Genomic DNA, 17,856 nt, shown 5'->3' on the forward strand with positions numbered 1-17,856 from the left:
AAACCAGTCAGAATTCTGTGACGCAAAGCAGAATATAAAGTGAACATTACAAAATTTAGTGACACTCATGACGGGAGCAGAGCAGGATGTACAGCACCACACTGCTCAGAAGTGACGACTGAGCTGAGTAACTCTCTCTTCAGTTTTATCATTATATTGGAGAACGTTCAGGAAGCAGGGGTGGTTTTAGGTTCAGGAGGCCAGAAATTTATTTAAGCATTATAAGTACTGGCAAAAAAAAAACTTTTTATAGCTAAGAAGAAGTCCCTGAAATTTCATTACTACCCAAACTAAGAAAATACTGTATGAAATCTTTACAACCTGAATTAATTCTAAAAAATATTGGCAAAGTTGTTTGCATACAGTATACCATATACAAATAAAGCCTTAAAACCTATTGATATATAGTATGCATTCCTACCTCAACCTCAATAAAATATCGTTATTGATACCTAGATACATTGGGAATGCTTCACAGTGAAAGCAGTCCACAGCACTGTGTCCCTTAGTATTGTGCTTTGCAAACCTTCTCAGCATGCAACACATTTCTCTTGTACAAAAGTTTTCATGGCCCAGCAAATGATTTTAAAATAAGCAGCACAAATACTGCGAGAAACAGCATTTATTTCCAGCTGAAACAGACCATTTAAAATAAATGTGAATAATTTATTTTAAAAAGGGCATTTTGATGTAAAAGATCTGAGTTCTCTTCTTCTGCATTCAAATTCTAAATTTGAATGTGAAATGTGACCTTAATCTAAAGAAGAAAACCGTTTAATATTTGGTTCGGTGCTGGAAAGAGGAATACACGAAGCCCCTGAGCAACGCTGTTTAAACAGAATCTCGTCCGATTACACTGCCTTTGTGAAATGTCCTGCAGGAATGTCACGAGGTGTTTCACGGAAAATATGCCAACATTTTTCTTTAGATATTTAAAAGGAATGACTTATAACCCCTTTCAGAATTCTGCAATATTGTGTGATCATTTCTATATTATAATAATAATAATAATTGCTTACACTTATATAGCGCTTTTTCTGGACACTCCACTCAAAGCGCTTTACAGGTAATGGGGACTCCCCTCCACCACCACCAATGTGCAGCCCCACCTGGATGATGCGACGGCAGCCATAGTGCGCCAGAACGCTCACCACACATCAGCTATCAGTGGGGAGGAGAGCAGAGAGTAATGAAGCCAATTCATAGATGGGGATTATTAGGAGGCCATGATTGGTAAGGGCCAATGGGGAATTTGGCCAGGACGCCGGGGTTACACCCCTACTCTTTTCGAGAAACGCCCTGGGATTTTTAATGACCACAGAGAGTCAGGACCTCGGTTTTACGTCTCATCCGAAGGACGGTGCCTGTTTACAGTATAGTGTCCCCGTCACTATACTGGGGCATTAGGACCCACATGGACCACAGGGTGAGCACCCCCTGCTGGTCCCACTAACACCTCTTCCAGCAGCAACCTTAGTTTTTCCCCAGGAGGTCTCCCATCCAGGTACTGACCAGGCTCCCACCTGCTGAGCTTCAGTGGGTTGCCAGTTGTGAGTTGCAGGGTGATATGCTGCTGGCTGAACTGCTTACTCAGTCCAATACATATTACTTGTATTGGACTGAGTAATTTCTTCTGGACTCCTATAGGATTCATTGTCAGTTTCTGTCCGAGGAATATTAAGAGTTTTTTTCCAAAGACTGCAATAATACAGTGTGTACAGGACTGCGATCTGACTCAGCGCTGTACAGCAATCCTTACCCGAGAACGTGCCCTTAGCCAGGCACTCCTTGACTCGGTTGGTGCGCCGCACATGGAAGGCCTTGGTGATCTCCTGATTCATGAAGGCCTCGTTATTGAGGATGTTGGCCACCATCATGCGCAGGTCGAAGACCTCCAGCAGCTCGGCGATGTGCGCGATGTGCATCAGCTCCTTCTCGCGCTCGTCCAGGTGGCCCGCGTACAGGTAGCGCAGCACCGCTCGGAACGGGCCCAGCTGGATGGAGGGGTCCATGCGCACCACGGTCATCAGGCGGGAGCTGTAGGTCACAGGGTCCTCCACCATGTCCTCCTGGATGCTGATGAAGGCCCGGCTCCAGGAGGACAGCAGCCGGCCCCTGCGCCCCCTGCCGTAGGAGCCCCCCCCCCGGAGGGTGCCGTCACTCGTGGAGGCCCGCAGGCTGGCGCGGTCGCCCTCTCCGCTGTTCTCACACATGTCGAAGCTGGCGGCTCGCATGAACAGGTCCCGGCCGGACAGCGCCTGGCTCCTGGGGGTCTGCCGCTCGTCCTCCTCCTCGGGGCTGAGGTCCATCGAGAAGAGGTCGAAGAACTTGGAGGAGGCCGTGGCCAGGTAGATTTTGTGGGCGAAGAGGCGGTGGCGCTCCTGCAGGACCAGGATAACGTCGGCGCAGAGCGGGTCCTCCAGCAGCCGGCCCGGGTGCTCCTCGGTGGTGGAGGGGGGCGCGGGCACCGTGATCATGGGCGGCGGGGGCTTGGGCGGCAGGAAGGGCGCCTGTAGGAGCGGGCGCTGCACATTGCGCAGGTGGGACTTCCAGAACTGCAAGTGACGGCGGGAGATGAGGGCGGCGCGGATGGCATTGTCGAAGACATCCTTCACCCCGAACTGGGCCACCACGCTCGTCTCGTAGTACGGCACACCCAGCTCCTTGGCCACTTCCCTGCCCTTCTCTGGAGCCAGGATCTCATTGGGCTTAATGGGTCTGCAGTGGAGAAGGGGAGTGTGGAACAGCAGATGGGTTCGGAATGAGAAAAGCAGAGTGAAACACAAACTTGGCACAAGTTCGAGTGTATCTCATTTAAGATGAGATTCAAGGTATAAGAGTGTCTTCTGATGCACCGCGCTGGACAGACAGCATCTCCAAAACAACACTGAGCAGTCCTGGTATCCAAACGGCTCTCAGAAAGACAGGTTTTCTGACTCATTCTAATTTGCACAGATGCTGCCCTGCATCACACACGGCCTACAATATGTCTTGTATTAATCATGACATGCTTTTAAATCAGATTTTTTCGTTTCGAAGGGCAGGACAGTGAAGTGTCAGTTGGTGCTAATAACCTTCATATGCATCTTTTAAGATCCTGTGAATGTAAAATATTTTTTTTCTGCTGGATCTGTTCTAGTATAAAGAGGGACTCCAGGGCTTTCACATCAGATGCGAGGGGAAATGGGCAGTGAATTTTAACTAGGAGTAAGGCTGTGCGGTTTTTAATTCCTTGTTTCTTAACACTGCAGTACGGTAAACTGTGAACTTTTAGAGGTCTTCATAGCAACTCAGGTTGCACTAATTTGACAATAAACAACTAATCAATCCAAAAATTCAATGTTTAAAACTGCAGGACAAATTTTAACAGCCTAATGTTTATCAGTTAAAGAACGCCAGATTACCAAAATATGCCGTGTTTAAATTTCACAACCAATTATCATAAACAAGGGCATGTATCTTTTTCAACCGCCGAAACAGAATGCAATATAAGCCTTTTAAAATTCTTTTTACACCATTTTCAGAAATCAATAAAGCTCATCCTATCCTAAAGCCTTTCAGCCATCAAGGAAATCTATAAGCTTTTCAGCTCTCATTACTAATAACCTAACAAACTGAAATAGTGCATCTGCCACAATTATAGAGTATACACTCAAAAACAAATGTCTGATTTCTATACTGTTGTACTGTAGATATTCATAACGTGTACACATTTGTGGGCACTGTACCTACAGCATTGTTTATCTACTAATACTTTTATGTAATAACAGACTAATTGAAATGATTAAAATAGCTAAATCATTGCTTAATGATTACTCATTGTTTGGTTTGACAAAAAGGCTCCATCAACATCTTGAGGCTAATGGACTGTATTGCATGTTGACAAACAAGCCGTGAAAAGCAACTACAGTGAGACACTAGAAAAACTCCCTTGGCAGAGGAAGCACCAGCTGACCTGGCTAGGGGGCGCCGCGCCCTGTTCACAGCCTCCAGATCCGCGTAGCGCAGGTCCAGCTGGCAGCCTACCAGGATGACGGGTGCCCGTGGGCAGAAGTGCTTGATCTCCGGGTACCACATGGTCTTCACATGGTGCAGAGTGTTGGGATTGGCAATGGAGAAACACAGAACTACGACATCCGACCTGGCAGAGGGTCAGCAGAAACAGATGTAAGAACGCGCGAAAGATACAGAGGGCAGAGAACAATCATCACTGGCCTCCTGAACGCTCCACTCTTAGCGATGTGGTTTGAAAAGGCTTTGATCATCGCAGTCTACGCTTGAGCAGAAAACAGGAAATCTCACACTTCCGTCACGGAAAAGAGAACTTCAGGAACGAAAGAGTTAAAAGAGTAAATGTAAGAGTAAAAAAAGTAAATGTAAGAATAAAAAGAGAAAATGTGGTGCCCGGTACCTGCCGTAAGCGAATCGGCGGTCTTTGTGGTGATCTCCAAAAGTGTCCCAGAGACGCAGGGACACGCTAACATCATCTACTACATCCCGGGATCGCTCCAGCACCTGTTGAAAAACACATACTTTTTTAATTGATTTTGCCAGTCTACAGCTCTTTGAGCAATAGTATGGATGATCTAGACTTTTTATTTATTTAATTCCATTTACTTGCTCTACGACAGACTTTTGGAGTTGCTGCTTGTTACTGTGTTTATCTAATGCGCTAAAGATCTGTTTTTTAAAATGAACAGCTTTAGTATTTATATAGTATGCAGTCAATATGACAAAGCAACTCTGGCAGCTTGGCACTGGTCTGAGACCACTGTATTGTTTTCTGTGATCCGCAGTTCAACACCTTACTGCTCCTTCATTGATGAGAATGTTTGTTTTCCTAGAAGATAAACATTTTATCTAAGGATCCAAGCAGAAACAACAGCACAATATTTTCAAATACAAAACACTGTATTGTAAAAGATGTCATAAGATAATTAAAAATAAAAAAACAATTAAATTATTAAACATATTAAATAAAAAAAACAACATGATAAACTATTCATTTCAGAAATAAAGCACCCCAATATTAATCTTTGCAAGCAATTGCAATCACTGTGAAGAAATAATCAACAACACAATTTTTACTTCAGAAGTATTACGGACAATTAAAAAGTAATGCTACTGTAAATGAAGCATGCTGATTTACAAAGGACCGAAAACAAAGAGTTGGAAGTCAACACGATGTGCAGTACCGGTCTGATTTCTTTCAGGGGGCTTGTGGGCTTGTTTGCACTTCTGATGTTGAAGAACTCATTGGACTGAGATAGGAAACCTTCTCATTTTGAGAAACCCCCTCTGTACTACTACTACAGATTGTTAAACACTCACTGCCAGTACAAAAAAAACATGCTTCACTGAGAATGAAATGAACTGTTTAAGCTTGCAAACTCATAGGAAATGCCAAGAGTGAAAGCCAACCAGAAAGTCTTGAATTTCAAAGAAGTCAATGACAAGGAACTAATTACTTTAACCAGTTACATCTAATTCATTCTTTAATGACAAATACGTAATTATTAAATGAACATCTGCAATCATGTCTCTTACCCTACAAACTCCTATGCACAAAATGATGGGAAACAAAATTTACAGACCTAGGCAAAAAATCTAAAATATCATATTGTTACAAAAAAGGGCGTTATGAAAATAGAGTAGGCCGAGCAGGTTAATTAATAAGTAAAATAAAAAATCATAAGTTATAAATATATGCCAAGAAACATATTCTTATAATTAAAGGCATCTTTGTTCTTTAGGACTGCTATGATGAAGAGAGTAATAAATCAGGCACAGTGGGTTAACAAACATTGATTAATAATGACAAGGAAACATTAAACAGCTCTATCGGATATAAAGCCAAGTAGGCCAAAAAAAAGATAAACCTGCCTTCTATTCCAAACAGGATATAACCTAGAATTAAAGCACTACAAAGTAAACCTCTATTCTAAAAATACATCCACTAACGAAGAGAGACTGTCTTTAACCTAGGGATTCCCCATACAGGAAATCAGAGTTTCCCAAAGAAAACAAGCTTTTTTCACAAGTTTCAAATACTTAATTTGAATCTAGTCTTAAAGGTTAATCAGACAAGAACCTCCCGCCTGGCACTGTCTCTTCTCTCTCCTTGTGTCTTTCTTTCCTTTTTCTTCCTCTCATCTTTTCCAGTATCCTTTCCTCATCTCCCTGCTGTCTACCTGCTTGTTCTATCCTCTATTCTTCAACCCTCAATCATTTTTCCTAGCTTAATTAACCTAACTTAACCAGACAATTCCTTTTATGAATGTGTCTCAGACCCCATACAAATTAAAAATCAAACAGTTTTACTGGCATGACTGTTGAATTAGTGTTCCCAAAGAATATACAGTCAATACAGCAGCTACAAGCATTTATGATACAAACACTTCACAGGACATTTATATACAGTACAACATACAAGACATAAAACACTACTGAGAGGCTCACTGTTCCTCAGTGTGAACAGGAGGTTACGTATTGGGCTACCAGCTCCACAGAGTTCCCTCCCCCCTCTCTCAGTAGGAGCTGTTCTGAATCTGGCAGGTATGTTAATTCTGGGATTAGATTTGTTATTCTAGGGAAGAATGTTTGTCTAACATACTGATGTTTGACTAATACAGATCAGAAAAAACACTTCAGTTCCTTATTGCTTTGAAGAATGGAGAGCACTGCAAATGTTGACATTAACTAGGTGTTTGACCACCCCTCATGTAGCTGTAACACTCAGTATGAATAGAAAGATTCTAATTTGGCGATCAGTCTTGGAAATAATGGGACCTGAAGAACCTGAGGAGTTTTGTGGTAAATGAATTCAAATTGTGTGCTTTCATAAAAATATGTGCGGTGTATAAAAATCATTGCATTAATTAATATTAAATACCCTAAGCTTTTCACAATCCATCGTTATTTATAATAGGTTTAATGTTTTTTTTTCCATTAGAATAGGACAGGATAATAATCAGTCATTAGAAGAACTACGGTATATCTGCAGCCCACAGAAAAACATAGGGGAGGCAGTACTGTGATATTTTCAAGTTTTGGAGATTTGCACTAACAGAAGGAAATTAAAAGGAGTACTGTAAATATACATCTCATGTTAACTACTAATTCTGATTTGAGAAATGATTGGTTTGAGCCAAATCAAGATCCAAAACACACTCCAAACACTTGTTTCTCCAATAGGAATAATAATTTGAACTTGCATAATGAAAATAATGTTTAAAATATAATACAGAAAAACTGTAAGGAGGTTAATTAATGAAATAATTAATGTGCCTAAACAAGCTGAAGAAGGTCTTTTGGATAATACGCCCTGAAAAGAATTGTTTTTTTCCTCACTGTTCTCAGACACATTTCTGTCCAATACAGGTGGGGTATGAGCCCGAACCCTGCTGGTCTGCAGATGCTTTTCAGGTAGCAACTGACTGAATGTAAACAGACAGGCACAGTACTTTGACTTCCCAAATCCCAATACAAACTTGTTCAATTAAGCAATTAAGGTCGTCACTGACCTCCTGACAGACACGGTATTGGTCTATCGCCCAGACAGTGGGCACGTGTGTAGCGAGCAGCTGGTACTGCGTGAGGGTGGCATTGCAGGCACGGGCACAGATGAGACGCGTCTTTCCAACGGCATTGTCTCCGACCACCACGCACTTGATAGTTTCGACGTTTGGCCTCTCATAGTCCATGTCAGAATCCATCAATTGGGACCTGAAGGGGTTGAAAAAGAAAACCTGTTGACATATACCGTCCCAAATTTACCTGGCTCCTAAAACCCGAGTGTCGTTCAACAAGGATGAGATAACCCTTAGATCATCCTTATGCAACCCTATTTCCACAGTTTCGTTTTGCTTTTCAAAGCTTCCTAAATAAACTCGCCATGGAGTAATGCAATGATAGATTACAAAAATGGAAGCATGTTAATAAAAATTCAAATTTGTTGTGTGATTTTAGCAGTGTCCAGGTAAGAATGACATTCACCCAGCAGCCAGGTTTTCATTGGGCCAAGTGTTTTCTGAGCACTGTGCCTTAGAGGAAACGTGTTCAAGTCAAGAAATTCCCTCTTTCCCTCATAGGGGGTGCCTCTGAGTGGGAAAAGGTTTCTGAAGGCGGTGCAATGAAGTTTCATTTCAACTGATCTCTGAACTGAACCAATCCCTTGCCTAATTTGATAAATGTATTCCTTTTCCAAAGTCTTAAGTGGCTGCTGATTTGTAAAGTCAACAGAACAGGTCTTGCAGGACAGTGACCTCTTGGTGTAATGTAGCTGTATAATGGACTCTGAAATGAATGTCATGGGAATAGACAAAGTCTCTGATCACATGAGTACTGGAGTAAATATACAGGTAACTCTCTTTCCCAGCATCCAATGCACTGCAGACTCCTTCCTCCCCAGCCGCTGCCTCTGCTGCAGCTCATTTCTTTGGGAGCCTCTGACAGCCTCACCCTCACAGCCAGGCATCAGTCTCTCAGCCAAGAGTGTCAGGACCAAAGAAATCTTGAGCTAGTCTGCTGACGAAGCACTCCATACTGTGGCAGACACCTGGAGCTTAAACATCATAAAAGCTTAATAAATGAAAGTGGTGCAAGCCTGATAACTTTCTCCAGCGTTTGAGCTGATGATTCTTGGTCATATTTTTTCCAACTCTGTGTCGATATCCCCTCTGCAATTAGGCTCGTCAGTTTATGTGGTGCCTTTGCAAAATAGAAATGGGATCACAAAGGAATGGATGTGCAGCGATGTTACAAAGGCTACTGGCTCTGTGGCCGAGGATCTGCGCCTGTGGCTGGAAGGTTGCCGGTTCGTATCCCGCGGCCAGCAGAGGAATCCTACTCCATTGGGCCCCTGAGCAAGGCCCTTAACCCCAACTACTCCAGGGGTGCTGTATAAATGGCTGACCCTGTGCTCTGACCCCCAGCTTCTCTCTCCCTGTCTGTGTGTCTTATAGAGAGCAGGTTGGGGTATGCGAAAAGACAAATTCATAATACAAGAAATTGTATAGAGCTAATAAAGTGATCTTAAAAAAAATCTTACTTAGGGAAGAATTAGAAGTCTACTTATAAGTTGCTAGGACAAGGTTTCATAGAAAAGAACTGCTCCCTCTTTCCTGCTTATAACAAAATTTTGCCAGTTCACAGTACACACAAGGCAGCTTGAGATATAAAATTCCTTAAAATTCAGGTCATCCTATAGTTTAGGAAATAATTACTCAGTACAATAAGATCCCATTATTTGATCGAATCCTGTATAAAGCACTTTGATCAACAGCTGCACAGAGGATGTGTAAAACAAAACTGGTTTCTCCACTTCACACAAACGCAAAAGGAAATTAGCTATTTGTGGTGTACAACTCAAAAGATATCTTTTCCTTACATGTTGCTGTCTGTCCAACTTATAAGATGACAGAGACCCTGTCCAGATACAGGAAAGACAAGCAAGACAAAACTGGAAAGAATTAACAGTGCTTCCTACCTGTTATTACTTTCTGTACAGGCCCTACACTCTCCATCCCTAGATGGGAAGCAACTAGGGAAGTGCTTTACAGTAACGACTGAGCAAAGAGGCTGGCATTTCCTGAGTGCTGTATAAACAAAAAGCTGATCCAGCCCTTCCATCATCCTCTCTGCCTAGCAACAGCCGATGACTGGTCAAAATAAATAGTCTCTCTCTCTTGTGTGTGGCTTCTGAAAGTTTACACCAGGAAGACTGCCCAAGCTATGAACCCAGAAAATAGGGCAGCAAACCAATTCACCCATCTACCCCCAGCCACATAACTAACTGGGCTCCACTCATTTTGTTGCTTCCATATATATTTAATGCTTATTGCCATTTTTAAATTCAATGATTTTACCCCTCTTTTGTCCTCCACTGTCCCCGCCCTGGAGAGATTAAGAAGCTGTCTTCCCTACAGTTTTACCACTTGACAATATGGCCCTACCTGTATATAAAGAAAGTTACTGAAATTTCAGAATTGCAGCTGTACGTTAGACTGCATTCGGAGTCTCTACAATTGGTTGATAGGGTTAGGTTGTCAGTTGACTTTTGTCCTACTACTACAGTTTTAGCCCCTAGACAGAAATCTTACATACCAGATGGATATGATAAAGGTGTGTTTTAATAACACCACCACCTTTCTTGCCAAGTCCAGAAAGTGTTTTTTATGCCATGATGTAACTGGATTTAGCTGCTGGGATTCTGTGTGCACTGATGCAGAATGGCAGCTGAATTCCAAGCATTTGTCTTCTTTCTCTTTACATCGTTTTTTAAAGCACTGTAGTGCCTTTTAGAGACTTAAGTTGTCTTTTTCTTTTTTTGTCTTTCCGTTTTTATATTTCTGTCAGTGTGCCTATTGAAAATGCATAGTTTCATAGTTAAATATGCATTAATAAGACATTAAAACAATTCAGATGGAATCAGTTAATATATTGATTTCGACAAAGATAAATTAGAAGTACTAAGCTATAGACTACATGATGTACTGTATCATCTTAAAACTGAAAGATATTCTTGGCATTTCTACATGTTGGCTATATCTAAATAAATATAAAATACTACCCTGTCTTTTCTCATTAAAACATGTCTTTAGTTTTGATTATTCTTTTTAGAAAATTGAAATAATTCTAGTAATTATTATGTGCAACAATTCCTAGCCTTATCAAAATCCAAAAATAGTACAGTGCAATATGGAATTAATAATATAATATTAATAATAATAATAATAATAATAATAATAATAATAATAATAATAATAATAATAATAATAATAATTGCTTACACTTATACGGCGCTTTTTCTGGACACTCCACTCAAAGCACTTTACAGGTAATGGGGATTCCCTTCCACCACCACCAATGTGCAGCCCCCACCTGGTACTAAATGGTACTAAACCATTCCTACCAAGCTCTGCAGGAACATGCTAAACTCTAGAATGTTTAATGAGTATCTCTGAGTCATCAGTAGATGAAGGCAGAGGAGGACTGCTCTTTTTTGACCACTTGAATTATTTGTTCTTCAGCTCAGAGTTGAACTGTAATTTAAGCCAGCAGACTGGGCCACCATTGCCCTGTTACATAACATGTTTATACCTGGTGTGAAAACACCTCACACCTGTATAGCTTTGTGCAGGGAAAAAAAAAACATATGATGTGAATGAAGGCTATCTCCACAGACAGAAGCAACTGTACAACTTGGTTTAAAGATGTTTCATCACTTTGTTTCAGCCACACACTATTTTAAAGGTGGGACCTCTAAGCAGAGAAAAAAGCATGATACACCTCGAACACTTTCTTACCTCTCATCTCTTTAAGCAAGGTGGTTTGATCAATTTTCTCACAAGAAACCATGTTTGTTTCACTCAGTCCATACAGGTACGTCCTGTTGTAACACATCCATACTAGTGGCTAATTGGACCAGAGCTCATCCTGGTTACTATAGTGTTCAAGAGGCTGAGAGCATATCACAGGCTGTGTTGGTCCCAACTCAACGGGGTAGACTGGAGCAACAGGGGTACGGTACCTCACTCGAGGTCCAATAGCAGTGTCTGCAGTGCAGGACTCAAGTCCACAGCCTGTCAGTCCAGGGACTGACCTGCTGTCTAGACTGTCCCTCACTAAACTTTAGAACTAAAGCACAAACTCACCGCATCAAGTTGAAGAAACAAAAAATGTAATTTCTTCACATAAGGTTGTTCTAGTCAACTAATTTCTCCTAGACAAGGTTTCTGAGAAGTGAAAACTGTCAATGATACAGGTGATTTCGTTTAGAAATAGAAATAAAGACGGATTCTTATTTTACTTTCTATGCCCTTGTCCGTGTTAACACGGTCTCCAGCTTTTTCCCTTGCTTCAGATTTTAATCACAAAAAGCCTAGTGCAATAACTGAGACAAGGCAATACATAATGACAGAAGACGGACAGCTGCCCCCTTTAGTCAACTCGCTTCCAGTCTCAATCTCAAGTTTCCCTAAAATATTGCCATCTAGAAAAACGTCTCGAAAACACACATTTTACTAAAAACCATGGACGTTCTATATAATAATTTGCCAGATTGCGTCATTTCCCTTGAATTGCCAAAGCCGTCAATCGAAACACGTGCTTCTCTTCCACGTTTACAAGTAATTTTTAGAAAAACGCCAAATAAAATAAATAAAAAGGATGCTAAGGACATCAGACACATACAGCTTTGAACGGATTGCCAGCGATTCTGCCAACGCGATTAAATTAATTATACATTAACATATGTCCATGAACACGCTGTATAACTATCTGCTCATAAGAAGCTCAATTCGAGTGCATTTAACGCCACACGTTAAAATGGCGATAACGTCAAAACTCAGAACATGGGGTGAAACATGCAGTGTTTTTACCTTAATCTTTTCTCCGGTTGATCAATATATCGTAATCTTTAAATAAAATGGCAGTCTGGAGGGGGGAACGGACTTTGCTCACCTCCCAGTCTGGAAAATGGTGGTAGTTGATTTCGCTGTCCTACAGTCTGGTGTTTCCAAGGAAACAGATTTTTTATTTCTTACCAAAACTAGACGGCCACTTAGCAACCATACATAAACGCAATGGATTATTTAACAGAAAAAAATAATTTACAAAATAAGAACTAAAGATGTATTTTAAAAGTGAAGTTGATGTATTTAACTCATTAACGTGCATATTTTAGAAACGAATATGTTAATTCCATAAGCAACAATATTTAAATACAACCACAGAAGTGCCATTGTTTTATTATGACAGTATGTAACATTCACTAGAAAGAAAACATAACACAAAGATTAAATTAGCAAAGGTACAATGAGGTTTTCCAATCCGAAAATCAAGGACAAATCTATCGTTTCGGAATGACAAAGCTTATATTGAACATCAGCTGTCAGAGATCCAAAACCGCATTTGCAAGACGATCCTCTCCAGTTTGGTAAAAGCCAGTCTTCTTTTTCTTGTTACGCATACAAACGCCATTACTGCTATACTATAACGGTATTTTCAACGCCCCCGGCAGCAACACACATACACTTCAAAACTAAAAAAAAAGACGGAAACTACAAATTAAGATGTAGCGGGCTGAGCAGCACTGATCAAAACGGACAGCAGACGTCTCCCGGTTATTGACGGACGTGATCACGTGAAATAAAATAAACCGAGATGCTTCATTGCCACGGATATCTTCCAGACGCACTGCGCGCTGAAGAAACACTTCTTAACAAACTAGATTTGTCGAATAAAGCGTTCAAAATGTGGAAGCTTTGAAAGACTCTAGCCCTGTCTTAGTTACGGACTCCAATACTGCTGCGGACCTAGGCTTCAGCTCATTCATAAAAAGTCTTCAGTCCCCGCCTTTTACGATGGATAATGTGTTGATTGGCTATTTCTAAGCTGCTTGCTATTGATTGGCTGCCGCGGCTGCTTGTTACCGCGGGTTATAATACGGTGAAGGTGACTCGTGACTGCTGGGTCATAACATCAGCAGGTCGCTCTTAATGGTGAGAGCTTCACGTTTCCACTGCGTAGGTTATTTTTGGACTCCGTAGGTATTTGGTCTCTATTAACTGGAGACGCTCATAGGGAGTGTTTTTATTTTTTATATGCATTGGTTAAAAATGCGTGGTTTAAGCACAAGTTCGTTTGTAAATCACAAAATGAACGACATTGTAACATTCGAAATTCAGATATTTTGTTTTCGGGGACGCAAACATAAGAGTCGCTAATTCTGACACACAGGAGACTTTCAGGGGCACGGTCTTCCTTTAATCTAGTGGTTGATATTTGATTTTAGTTCATGTCGTATGGGAGGCTACATTCCATTTTTGTTGTACTATTTATTAAAACGGGGAGAGGAAGGGGGTTTCACAACTATCCTGGAGTCAAAGCCTTTCTCATATCAACACACGTCGATTGAAAACAACTTAGTTTCGACTTTTCAAAGACCTGAAACAAAAAGGAAGCAACAGCAAATAGATACCCAACAGGAAGTTCAGGAGATATGTACTGTAGTTCAGGAAAAACCAACATAAGAAGAATGTAAGAAAAGTTACATACGAGAGTAGTTCTTTGATCCAGAGATTTCATCCCGCCGTTCAGTGAAAGAAGTAAGGGTATCGGCTTCAACAACGTTGCTGGGTAGCTGGTTCCATACTCCCACAGCCCTTTGCGTAAAGAAATGCCTCCTGTTCACGTTTTTAAATGCATTCCCATGTAGTTATCACTCGCGCCCTCTGATTTTGTCAGTACCTTTGAGGATTTTAAATACTTGAATTACATCCCATCATAGTCTTCTCTGTTCAAGACTACAAAGATACAGTTCTTCCAGCCTGCCAGTGCTGGACATTCCCTTAAGCCCCAGCATGTCCAGTATCTGATCGGTCTTGTCTTGACAGATACCAGACCAGCAATATTTTTTCCAATAACATGGAGGCCATAATTGTACACAATATTCAAGTCAGGTGATGTGAAGTTTCCACATCCAAACCCCAGCTCTGCATCCAACCCAACTCAATTACTGAATGGCATAGAGTCGACTATGACATTTCTTTTGTATTATTTTAAAGTGGGCTGTTTGTCGTCTCTGTCCATCGCACAGTCTGTTCTCGTCAGCTTTTTACACATCTCTTCGCCTAATCCTACCAACGATAGCTGTGGAAAGGGGCTCTGCTGAATGAATACAGTACGTTATTGGCAGGACCGGCATTAATATGACATAAAACAGACAAGACGTGGCAAAAATGTAAATGCAGACAAAAGACACCGATTCTGCTTAAAATGCTGTAAATATTGAGTTTTGGAACTGAAGTAATTCACTGGCGAACAGAGCAAACAAGCGAAGCATAAAAACAGCTGATCTGGTCATATTGGCTGGGGGGGAGGGGAGGGAGCGTGTCTCCATTATTAAAGTGGGGAATCAATTCCTCTTTGGTAGCGTCAGATGCTACAGTATTCCTCATGCGCCTTTCCCCTCCAACATCAGTTCATGGCCGCCCCTTCCTTCGTCCACGTTTTTGGAACGTTCGCTGAAAGGCGGCAAGTGCTGGTGAAGCTCTTGGGATGGGAACTCGGGAAAGAGGAATGGGGAGGAATCGAGTATAAAAAAAGACTGGACCTCAGCCTTGAAGCAGAACTGTAGCTCACAGCTTCCCAATAGCCCTTTTCCCCCCAAGGTTTTTTTTCTTGAATTCAGGAGAGCTGGCCAAGCTCCTTCAGAGCCTGAGCTCAGCAGAACACCATCCACATGACTCAGCAGAACCTGACGGGATTGCTTCCATCATACAGTAGCTGTTCAAGCTGCAGCTCTGCCACATTCTAGTAACTACAGGGGTAGCTTAAGTGTGTTTGGTGTGATGGTTTTTTTTTTTACTTTTACTTGTGTGTGAGGGTTGTGAAACTCTGGTGGCAGGAAGCACTGGGAACTCAAATTGTCTAGGATCCCACATAGTGGAATGTGATTTGACATCCTGTAAGGGACAATTCACCTATAATTTCCCCCTTTACCTTCAGTATTGAATCCTTTAGCAACTCAGCCCACAGTATTACCCAGACCTAGACTCTCAACAAAAATACTACAACTACTCCATCTTTCAGCACATGTAACGTCCATCTACAACAAGCATCAATAATCATGAGATCCAAAACCTTCTAAAAGCCAGAATAGACAATATTCTTGCAGTATGCCTCTGGTCCAGTGTATGGCAAGCTTCCAGACACATCTTCAGAGTATATGTGTAACAAACAAAAGATGACACAAATGTACAGTAACTTATCATTCCTATGCTTAACCAGGCTAGTATACAATACATGCATTTAACCGATTTAATAATATAATAATATTTAATTTAATAATATAATCCCTTACTCCTTTTTATTTTTAGTAGTGGGACTGTTTCACCTAGATTTAAAAAATCATTAACTTCTTTTTTTCTAATGGTGTACGAAAACATAACAGTGTTTGGATGAACATGCAGTTAATTCTTGTACCGGTACTTCGGGCGCAGTTTCCCACAGTGTTACTGTGTGAAGTTATTTGGTCATTCTTTTCAGAGTACGTTTTACTACTGCAGGACCTGAAAAACCCCCACTAGAACCGGTAAATTAGGCCTATCTTTTTTTGTTTTGGCTTTAGTTTGTATACATCTTTTCATTACACATATCGGTATGCTTAAATATGTACGAAGACATGGGGAAAGCAGATGGAGCAACGTCTTCTCCTCTTACCGTAGTATATTGAAGTGGTGCATCGGGCTGGCTGGCGTTTGAAAGCTCAGGGAAGAATTCATCTCCACCGGCCGCAGCCAGCACCTGGAGGAAGCCGGGAGTTCGCTTCATTTTTCCGGCATAAATCAGTAAGGCTTTTTTTGTGTGTGTGTGAGGAATTCGACTCCGTTTACGGATTAACGCAGTTCCCAGGCCCTTCCGTGTCGTTCCACTGTCGGACGGTGATTTATTTATTGCTCAGTGCTACGGGATCTGTTTCCCAAGCGGGTTCGCTGCCACTGAACCCTCTGCCCGCACACAAGGTACTGGGGGCGGATTCAGTTTCAGCGCTGTGCTGCAGCATCGCACAGCCCACAGCTATGTACAGCAGGGGACACACATTTCGCGGACACGTACTCAGAAAGCCGACCTGTCCTTCTATTCCGGAATAACGCGGTGAGCAAATCCCTCTCTAGAAGTCACCGCGTGATGCCAACTGCAGCTTCCCTTTCAAATATTTAACCATCTCAAGACCTACAGCAGAACTCTCCCGGGGTTGGGACCGTACGGAGCAGCGACGGGGCAAACGATCTTCGTGCGTTTCCACTTTGCTGCTGGCTCGTAGGGGACGGCGGGTTTAACGGGATTTCAGGTTAAATTGGTACTGCGCTCCGCCGCTCGCAAGGTCACCGCGCCGACGTCAGCAACACACCGGGAGCTTTATTTCAAATAAATCCTCAGCGCCTTTTCTTCCGCGTGCCCCCCCTCCTTTCAGAAAAAAAACACACTTTTCAGGTTAATTCGTGTTTCTGAAAGTCCCTGCGTGCGCCGTGATGGAATAGCGTCCGGTCCGGTTTGTAGCTTCCTCTTCGCGTCCCGTGTCTGTGTCCGCAGTGTTTCCATTCTGATGCCAGGAATTGGCTTGCTGCCTTTCTCAACCTTCCGTGGACTTTTAAGTTTTTTTTGGTCAGGTTTTTTCATATAACCCAGAGGTAACCAATCCTGGTCCTGCAGGGCCAGCGTGACTGATGGTTTTTCCAGGCTCTCTTTAAAGCACCAGCACCCGAAGAGCTGGTGCAATTAAATTATTAAATGTGCATCTGTCGTCCCTTCCCAGACCGGAGAAGTCCTCCTTCTCCACCCTGGTCCTGGAGTTTCCCTGTGTCTTTAGGCTATACTTTCAACAGTGTTCTTTCTGATAGGCTAATTGAGCTCTAGTTGATTATTCGGACCCTTAAGAGGTTGTACAGTACTTACTCATAATAACCAGCAACTTCCATGGTCCTGCTGCTTTGCTTAGAGGCACTGCTATCCAGATGTCCTGCAAAAACAGAGACTGAGAGAAATCGCCAAAAAACACTGGAACGATCTCAGTCAACATTTCTGCCTTAGTTCTGCAATTCAGATCTGATGGTGCTAGCACTCTTTATGACAAAATGTAGCAATAACCTAAATTTCAAATGTGACATAACTTTCATGCAGACATTTTTGTAGAGACGTGCACTGGGAGAATGTGGAAGGGATGTTCACAGAGACGAAAACGTTCCGGTAGGCCTCTGAAACCAGTCATTTAAAAATGCTGCCATGTGTGTAGTGACCCTCGATTAGATATTCGTCAAAAGAGATCTTCAATATCAGACATTTCATCAGATT

The 17,856-nt window shown here is 42.0% G+C and overlaps 1 protein-coding gene across 9 annotated transcripts in view; it reads right to left on the bottom strand.

The window, feature by feature from the left end:
- The window catches only part of rhobtb2a (Rho related BTB domain containing 2a), a 40,357-nt gene that overhangs the window by 11,159 nt on the left and 11,342 nt on the right, over positions 1–17,856 (bottom strand). For 4 of the 9 annotated variants that reach the window (XR_015935265.1, XR_015935257.1, XR_015935263.1 and 1 more), the window contains exons 1-5: positions 9,488–9,758; positions 7,524–7,725; positions 4,412–4,515; positions 3,956–4,141; positions 1,760–2,718 (exon numbers count right to left, since the gene is read on the bottom strand). Coding sequence is in view for 6 of the 9 variants with exons in the window: in XM_088624059.1 (XP_088480185.1) it covers positions 1,760–2,718; positions 3,956–4,141; positions 4,412–4,515; positions 7,524–7,725; positions 9,488–9,633 (1,597 nt within the window). In the remaining 3 variants the exon portion in view is untranslated. Of the gene's footprint in view, positions 1–1,759; positions 2,719–3,955; positions 4,142–4,411; positions 4,516–7,523; positions 7,726–9,487; positions 9,759–12,380; positions 13,649–16,224; positions 16,309–17,460; positions 17,525–17,856 lie in introns of those variants that run through there. The other 5 variants (XM_088624064.1, XM_088624065.1, XM_088624066.1 and 2 more) reach the window with 4 other exon arrangements.

Source organism: Lepisosteus platostomus, chromosome 3 (genome assembly GCF_059453375.1).
Source record: "Lepisosteus platostomus isolate fLepPlt1 chromosome 3, fLepPlt1.hap1, whole genome shotgun sequence".
In the NCBI taxonomy this organism is placed as follows: domain Eukaryota; kingdom Metazoa; phylum Chordata; class Actinopteri; order Semionotiformes; family Lepisosteidae; genus Lepisosteus; species Lepisosteus platostomus.